At 47.8% G+C, this 9,367-nt stretch overlaps 1 protein-coding gene across 1 annotated transcript in view; it reads right to left on the bottom strand.

The window, feature by feature from the left end:
- Positions 1 to 4,879: 4,879 nt before the first annotated feature.
- Positions 4,880 to 9,367, bottom strand: part of NCKAP1L (NCK associated protein 1 like) — a 42,532-nt gene continuing 38,044 nt past the window's right edge. The window contains exon 31 of the mRNA XM_082665107.1: positions 4,880 to 6,280. Coding sequence (XP_082521233.1) covers positions 6,149 to 6,280 — 132 coding nt within the window. The 3' untranslated portion in view covers positions 4,880 to 6,148. The remainder of the gene's footprint in view (positions 6,281 to 9,367) is intronic.

Here is a 9,367-nt window from a genome sequence, read left to right as displayed (position 1 = left end):
ACACCTCTGCCCCCGTTCCCTTAGCGCGGTCTTCCTGACACGCACCCATCATGTGGCCTTCCCCCTGGTGCCTCTAACTACCCACCTGGCGGGTGGGAGTCTCTCCTAAGCTTAAAGCTTTCCAGAGAGAATTCACAAGAGCAGGCCGCACCCCATCTTCATTTGGCTATAGATAACTCCATAAGGACCAGGAAATCATTCCTATCTCATCTCAACCCCTGCTGTAGCTTTCCAGTTTATTTCCTCTTATTCTGTCTTCTGTGAAAGAAATCTAATGGCTAAGGGCGCAACATAAAAGTTTAGCTGCTTAAAGCATCTGTAGAATGTATGATCTGGAATTTGAACTCAAGACTTATAACAGGGCAAAGCCTCTTGCATCAAATTGAGTCCTCCCTGGAACTCTGGCAGGAACCACCTTAGGATTCCTTAAACTCCTCCTCCTTAATGACCATCTACTTTGGCATTGGGGGAAATCCTATATAAACAGAAAGTGGAGATGTATTCTCTAACGAATCCATGATCCCAGAATGTGAGTTTTAATTTCAAGAACTCTGGAGGTTGGAAGGAGGGGTGATAAGGAAAAGATATGTACTCCATTCTAAATATCGGGTGGAAGCTCCCCTCTTCCCAAGCAATGGAGGAGAAAAGAACAGAAGTGGCAGCGTGAAGAGTCCCAACGTAAAATGATTGCCTTCTAGGCAATTAGGTTAGGTCAGGCCTTCCGACCTGACAGGACAGAGAAGTATCAGCAGAACCAGCTCCCAGGAAATACAGAAGCAGAAGGAGAGAGCAAAGTCAGAGATGCAGAAAAAAGCAGAAAGAATACTGAGACTTCAGCCTCTCTGTCCATCTAACTTCAGCATACACTGTTTCCCCTCCTGGCCAGTGGAACTGCCCCAGCCAAGACATAGATGCCTCTGAGATCCGAGTCTGACTCCTACACAATCCAGCTCTCAAAACCTGAGAGCAATCACCTTCCTTATCAACTGAAAAAGAATGGGCTGGAAACCATAATTCTTTTTCTTTCTTTTTTTTAAATTTATTTTTGGCTGCATTAGCGGTCTTTGTTGCTGCGTGCGGGCTTTCTCTAGCTGTGGCAAGCGGGGGCTACTCTTCGTTGCGGTGCGCGGGCTTCTCATTGCGGTGGCTTCTCTTGTTGCGGAGCATGTGCTCTAGGCATGGAAAGTTGTGGCTCGTGGGCTCTAGAGCGCAGGCTCAGTGGCTGTGGCGCACGGGCTTAGTTGCTCCATGGTATGTGGGATCTTCCCGGACCTGGGCTCAAACCCATGTGCCCTGCATTGGCAGGCGGATTCTTAACCACTGCGCCACCAGGGAAGTCCTGGAAACTATAATTCAAAAGAACTGCAAAATAAGATTACAGCTAAAGAGCTTTAATTAGGAAATTGGGATTAGAGCTAAGGAGCTCTCCAAATTAGGCAGGCATTTCAAGTAGAAGAGGTGGGAAAGAGGCAGGAGATGTACTTCCCGAGGGATCGCTCAACGTTTCTTGTCAACACAATGACATATCCCATCCCTGCCCTCTCAGGCCCCCAAGTCCTAACCCAGTTTAAGGAAAATTCACTCACACACACAAATTATTCGTGAAAGATACTTCAGAGTCCATATAGTCTCACCCCATCCATTTAACAAATGAGAAACTAAGCCCAGAAAAATTGTGTGGTCCCACAGAGTCAGTGACAAAGCCAGGGCCAAGTCTCCTAAACTGTTTCTAGTGCTTTTCTGTTCTGTGGCTCTCTTTCTCTTTCTTTATCCCCAGTCCTGGCATTTAACCTCAACCTTGTTTCAATCCAATCCCATTTCTGCCTTACCCTACCTCTAGAGAGGTAAGAACAGGGTATGTCTGCTGCATTCATAGGCTCAAAAGACCACCACCGTTCTTCTCTCCCAGTCTTTTCCCCTTGTCCTCCACCCCCAGCTTTCCCAGGCTCCTTCTGCCCAACCTTATCCCTCTCTTTTTCAGCTTCCAAACTGCCTCTGCCCCAGACCCTGCCTCCTCACTCCCCTAACCCCAGCCGACAAGCTTTGAGTTTGATAAAGACCAAAAAAAAAAAAAAAAGAAAAGAAAAACGATGCTTTGGCAGCGGGTGGCGGTGACGGCTGGATGTGATCTGCCTCCTACAGGAATGCTATTTAAAGGGGCAGCCTCACAATTCTCTCCCTCCAAAGTGACAAGAGAAAAGCCTGCTCCTCAATCTCTCCAGAGCTGCAAACTCAGCTCAAGTTAACTTCTGACTTCCTCAACCTGCACCCTGGCCTGCCGCTCCTGCTTCCTATTTAGGTGGGAGGGAGAGGACTTGACAACTCATCGAGGTGTGGGGGCTGAGGGGGGATTCATCCTCGTCTCCTTTGATGACAGGTACTTAGGAGGAGCAGGAGGCCCTGGGAGGACTGGAAGAACACTCGTCCCCCAACCACGTGAGTGCATTTCCACCAGGTGCCAGCTTCTCAAAGTCAAACTTTGTTGGAGGAGAACTGATCTAGGCAAGAGGATCTAAGGTTAGGGAAGTCTTGTCCCTAGCGGGGACCTCCTTCCCTTCTGGGTCCCCGTGTGCAAACCACATTTGTTCTTTCCCTCCCAGGCAAAGTGCCAGAGGGTGAGATCCCCTCGGCCAGGCCCCGGCCCCCCTGCACATGAAGGCTGCCCTCACCCACCCACTGGACTGACAGCATAGTGGGGGAAGCACTGTTTTTACTGCCCAAAGGAACGGGAGCTCCTCTGCAAGCATCTCGCCCCGGGTCTGGTGGGAGCGATAATTCTATCTCATTGCTGCAAACAAGTTAATGGAGATTTTAATGAAAACACTGCACTGATGAAAATGCTGAGGCTAGAACCTACTCTCTGTCTGTGAGACAAAACAATCGGGGTCAGAATTTCTCCTTGATATTCATTCTGCAGTTCCTTTTAGACCTAACTAAAGCGAGCTGGGGATCTGAGAGGAGAAAGCAGTTCATTGTTGATTGCATCCCAGACTGTAAGAGGTCAGAGACCCTCCTGGCCAAGGAAGTAAACTGCCTAAAATGCCAATGGGTCCTGTTACCTCATCTGTCCTTCACCTCTAGACAGTCACCTTTTGTTTCAGGTGGTAAAGGCCATATGTCCTCACCTTCTCCTGTTTTTGCTCATTCTAAGGTCTCTGGATTCTAACAACTAAGCCTTCCCTGATGAAGAGACAGTCGGGGAAGGTAGAAAAGGTTTAGGACTGAATGTCATATTTGGGTCCCAGTTCCAGATGTACTGCTAAACATGTGACCTTCATTAAGTCATTTAACATCTCTGAATCTGCTTACTGGCCTGAAATAGGGAAGCCTTTCCCTGGCTACCTTGCAGAATTGTCTTAAGGATGTGAGAGCACTTTGAAAAATTTTATGTGGTAGAGGAGTATGTGTGTGATTATATGTTTATAAAAAGATATTATGTCGGGCTTCCCTGGTGGCGCAGTGGTTGAGAGTCTGCCTGCCGATGCAGGGGACGCGGGTTCGTGCCCTGGTCCAGGAAGATCCCACATGCCGCGGAGTGGCTGGGCCCGTGAGCCATGGCCGCTGACCCAGCGCATCTGGAGCCTGTGCTCCGCAACGGGAGAGGCCAAAACAGTGAGGCCTGCGTACTGCAAAAAAAAAAAAAAAATATATATATATATATATATATATATATAATGTCATTATTACAGATATTATGTCTACCCTCTATTCCCCTGCAGCAACTTGTCTTGCTGTCCTCCTTTAGAAAAGGAGGACAGATTTGTGTTGCCAGGGGTTAGGGAAGGGGGAGGGGGTTGCAGGAGGGACATAAAAGAACAATATGAGGGGTTCTTTTTTAAAATATTTATTTATTTGGCTGCATCAGGTCTTAGTTGTGGCGCGTGGGCTCTTCTTTGCAGTGTGTGGGCTTCTCTCTTGCTGTGGCACGTGGGGCTCAGTAGTTGTGGCACACAGGCTCTCTAGTTGTGGTGTGCGGGCTCTAGAGTGCATGAGCTTAGTTGCTCCGTGGCATGTGGGATCTTAGTTCCCCGAGCAGGGATTGAACCCACGTCCCCTGCATTGGAGGGCAGATTCTTAACCACTGGGCCACAAGCGAAGTCCCTGAGGGGGTTCTTGCAGTGATAAAACTGTCCTGTGTCTTGATCATGGTGGCGGATGTGTGAACCTACATGTGATAAAGCTGTACAGAGCTAAATACACACAATGAAACGAGTATTGAGACTGATAAAGTGCTGTTGGCAACTTGTGATTAAAAAAAGATGTAAACATGAAAAAAAATCCTGGTTATGATGGCATAGTATAATTTTGCAAGATGTTACCTTTGAGGAAAACTGGTAAAGGTACACAGGATCACTCTGTATTATTTCTTACAAGTGCATGTGGATTAACTATCTCAATAAATATTTTAATTTAAAAAAAAAGTGATTATGTCTACCCTCTATTCCCCTTCAGCAACTTGTCCTGCTGTCCTCTGGGAGGCTCCTCTTAGCGATTCCACATGTATATGGAAAAAGGATCTCCCAGCTCCTCAACGAGAAGATCCCAGCAGAGATATAAGAGGGTAAGGGTAGTTGCTCAGATATTTCTGAGCTCTCTCTTCCTCATCAACTTTGCCTTCAGTCTCAGTAGGCCTGACCCCAAATCACTCCTTAGAACATAATGTCCTTTCCATAGCACAGAAGGACAATTCGCTGACGCACGAAGCAGGACCCTCTGATGCTTCTATCCTAAAGAGTAGACAATTGTTGCTAAGAAAAACTTGTGTATTGATTATGGCTGCCAAGTTTAATGAGTATTGACTAAGCCTGGGTCTCGAGAAATAAAGATCGAACACACAAATATCTAAAAATAGCTAACAAATAGCTTTAATGAACTCCGATGGATTTGCTGAAAACCAAAAATCGCTTCCCTTTTATCATGGAAGTATAGACATGACCCTAATTAATCAATTAGTTAATTATATTTGCCCATTCCAACCACTCTAGACTTGTGACATACATGATCTGTTGCTCCAGTCCTCCCTGGCACTGGGTGCACAGAAGTGCTGGATGGGTGCCACTGTTTCCTGCCACGGAGTTAACTAAACCTAGTTTAGTGCTATCTTGAATGCCCTGGGCTTTGTGACACTTGAAATTCTAATTAGTGCAGAAAAGGGCGAAGCTGAAACAGCTTGTACTCCCTCAAGTATACCTACTCTCAGGGCCCTGTAACCTAATGAGGTCTATGAAATTTAAGATCTAGAAGAGAAATTCCTGCCTGGAGCAACAGCTGTACCCAGGATGACAAGGGGATTTGGGTTAAGTTAGTCCCTCCAAACAGGGGGGAGAATACCCCCAAATGCTATGTGACGGAAACTCACATGACACTGGTCCAATTAGTTGTCCTGTGACCTACAATTAATCTAGACTGACCCTCTGCTCTGGGTTGTGGCGATGTCAAGGAAAAGCAGGAGGGTTAAAGTTCAACAGATGAGAGGACTTAACTGGTTACCTACAAGGTGTGGTAGGGCAGGTGAGGGGGGGTTTGGGGCAGTGAAAACCTCTCAAGAGCACTTCCTCGTTGCCCCTGCAGGCCGCAGAGCTGGAAGCAGAGGAAGAGACTCACGGCTCCTACAAGAGCTCCCACGAGGGAAAAAGGGGCTCCTTTGCTACTACTTTGCAGTAGGGGCAGGCCGAACGCTTGCTGAACACATTTGGAGGAGGAAGAGAGGAGATAATCGTCCTAATGAATGTGCAGAAGACAAAAGCAGCTCCAGCGGGAGGATTATAGGCTCATTATGGTTTAATATGATGATTGATCATCTCTGCCCGCCAGCATTGTCCTAGAATAGTGATGAAGGTCGAAGAGACCCATGCCAGTCAGAGCTCAAGCTCTAGTCCCCAGAAGATAGAAAACGTACTTGTGTGTCAAGTTTTTTTCATTGTAAAACTTCATACCCGTGGCCCCAATCCCCTAAATTTTTTCCATAAAAAATCCTCCACTCCCCGCCCCAGTGGGCCCCACTTGTCTATGATATCTCAGCCCTGGGCTGTTCCCCCATATTCCTCTTCACCAACTCTGGCTGATCCTCTCTCTAGCGACCCCACCCTTTGAGAAAATAGCCACAGTTTCCACTGCAGCGCGGGCTGAGGCAGGTCCAAGGGGCCCTTCAGTGGGTACTGGCCGACACTCGGTTCAGGTGGAAGGCCCGGGATACCTCCCGATAGGCATTTCGAAGCAGGACATACGGGAAACAGGACTCCAGCATGTCCAGAGTCAGGAAGGAGGATTCCTCCACCACCTGGAAGAGAAAGGGCCAAGACAGATGAGGACCCCAGGTAGGGCGTACCTCAGTGACACCCTGTTCCTCTTCATTCAGTTCCCTGGGCCCTCTGGGGTGCTTAGAGTTACAAGTGAATGGGGTTCCCAAGGCACTGTCCCCCCGTTCCTCCCACACTTCATTCCACTCTAGGAAAGCAATGTGGCCTCTTCAGCTCCTTATAATGGCCTCTGTGCCCCTCCTCAGGGTTATATAAAGGGCTCAGAAGAAGAAAGCAGGAAAGAATCACTTCTCTAGCAACGGAAAAACTCCCATTCTCTCCCATTCTGGATGCTAAATCATACGTGGGTGGGCAGCACAGATGCAGGTAAAGATGGATAAAAGAGCTAAAGACAAAGCTCTGCAGAGAAAGAAACAATTACCACTACAGGCCAAGAAAGAGGGGTCTGGAATCCACACGGGTCCTCTTGGGCTGGGCCTCAGTCTCCTCCCTCCCTTAGTACAGTGCTTGGGGAACAGTAAGGATGCTGCATGAAGGAGCAGGCATGATTAATTAGTTTAATTAGAAGCCTGTGTGCTGCGGTAACCCCTGCAGCCCGCAGAGCCAAGCAGAATGATAGATGGAGATACCTGGGTAAGACAGAGGGAAGCGGGGCAGGGAGATATTAGCGAAGAGCAGCACAGCCTAGCGTTGGGCCAGAGGGCCCCCTTCCCTAAGGAAGGAACAGGGTGTCTTTCCTTCGGTACTCTCCTCACCCAAGAGGTTATGGGACTAAAAACACACTCTGGAGAGAAGTGTCCCATATCCTCTGGCAGTTCACACAGATGAGCCTTCCCAATATGTCTGGTGTTTCAAGTCCTGAAAATTCACTCAGGGAAGAGAATCTACCGTCTCTACTCTAACATGTGTCTCTCCCTGAAGCCCTTTCAAGTTTTAAAATTTGTAAGATACTGCAATTCTCAAACCATGCGCACACAATACACACAACAGCCTCAGAAGAGCAGACACCACAGGCCGAAGGAAAGGAAATCTGCCCGTAAAACTGTAGCTCTGATCTTGGGTTGGATGACAGAAGGAACTTCTTGCTACACACGAGACTTTCAAAACTTAAGCCAGGAGACAGATAGGATCTCTTTTCCAGGACATGACCCTTGGGTACAGGGAAATGAGTGGTGGCTTCAAGAAGACCCACTTGCCCAAGACTTCTATTCTCCGCTCTATTAAGCGCAGAAAACCACAGGGCTCCTAACTGGAGGAAATTCATGGTAGCAGAAACAGCCCTAGAGTGAAGGCCAAGAAATGGGTTCTAGTCCCAAATCTGCCCATGTATTCTGGGGGAGACCTTGGATGTCATCTTTCCCTCCCTCTCACCTATGAATTGTGAGGACTGGACTAACTGCCCGCATCTGATCTGGTTCTGACATCTAGGATTCCATGATCCTATGAGAGAGTCATTCCTTCCCCCGTGACACCCAAGCCAGGAACAATCTGACAGTAGTGGGGATGGGCACTGCCCAGGCTCGACAGCCAAGACAGAAAGACCCCACAGACAGAAGTGCCTGCCCAGGATTTGGGGCTACCTGAGTAGCCTCTTAACTCAAAATACAGCCCCTTCCCCTCAGCCATTTCAAATTCTCTGTGGAACCATTTGCATTTAAATTGCTTTGCAGCAGCTAGGCCCTCTGTCTCTTCCCTCCTACAAAAAGTGCCTGGTCCTAGCTCTGTTCCAGCCACTCTGCAGGCCTGTGATGCCTTAAGGGGCAGACAGCTTCCCACACTTTGGGGCGGGGGGAGGGTGGGACGCAAAGCAGAGGGAGGAGATGGCACGGAGCGGCAATACAGCATCACCTCCAACCTCACAGAGGTGAAAACTGCCCAAGGGAATGAACAGGCGTGCCTAAATCATCCAGAAACTAAACTAAGCAGTGGAGAGGGGGGACTAACATTTATTTAGCCTCTCTTATGTAGTAGGCACTTTTATATATACCGTCTCATGAATCCTTGCCCCTCTATCATAAGGATAATTGACCACTTTCATGGCTGAAGAATCAGTCTCAGAAAGGTTAATTAACTTGCCCAAGGTCCCGCTGCTCTGAAGACTGTGCTCTACCTAGCATACTATACTTGCCTTCCCTCTGCCCTCCTTTGCCTCCTGTGCCTTCTCACCCCTCACCTCACCCCCGCCCCCTCAGGTCCATTCTCTTCTCTTCTCCATCATAATCCTTAATCAGCCCAGCCTAGGCCTTTTTCAAGCTGGAGAAACGGAGACACAGACACCACTCAATGCCTGTGTATTTAAAGAAGGAGACCCAGAGGGAGTCCCAGGCTTGCCTGCCCCTAATATTTGTCGGCCTGGCCAAGAGTACAAATGGAAGCCCATATACCAGATGACTAAATAAATCAGACAAACTATTCTTCCTTGTGACCTTTGCAATATGTAGTCGTCTCTCAGTATTCATGGGGTACTGGCAGGGGATTTGTTCTAGAACCAGCCCTGGAACTAATTCAGGGGATTCAGACACCAGAATCTGTAGATGCCCAAGTTACTTATATAAAATGGCATAGTATTTGCATATAACCTACAATATCTTCCCATATACTTAAATCACCTCTAGATTACTTATAATACCTAATACAATGTAAATGCTGCATAAGCCATTGTAAATACAGTGTAAATGCTTAAATAGTTGCTGGTGTGGGCAAACTGAAGTTTTGCTTTATGGAACATCCTGGAATTTTTTTTTTAATATTTTCAATCCATGGTTGGTTGAATCCATGGCTGAGAACCTGTGGATATGGAGGGCTGAGTGTACCTTTACAATTTCATGGAAGACAGGTTTGAATCAAGAATTCTTAGACCCCTCAGAGTTCTACACCAGAATAGGGGGAAGAGAGGGAATCAGCCTCCAGCCTGGCCCCCTTCTCCTCCCACCCCCAGTCTGGGGGATCTGTATACACACATAAACTTCCTGTCTGCACATCTAAACTCCAGCCATACATTCCGTGGGCTCTAGAGCACAGTCTGCCTCAGTAGGATGGACTTGGAGAAGCTCAGCACAAGCCCTACAAGTGGGCTGGAGCTGCTTAGCAGAGAATTCTGAGGCCCT

This window comes from Grampus griseus (assembly GCF_964374135.1).
Source record: "Grampus griseus genome assembly, chromosome: 11".
Taxonomy (NCBI): Eukaryota; Metazoa; Chordata; class Mammalia; order Artiodactyla; family Delphinidae; genus Grampus; species Grampus griseus.
Note: the sequence above shows the minus strand (reverse complement) of the source record. Positions and strands in the feature narration are given on the sequence as shown.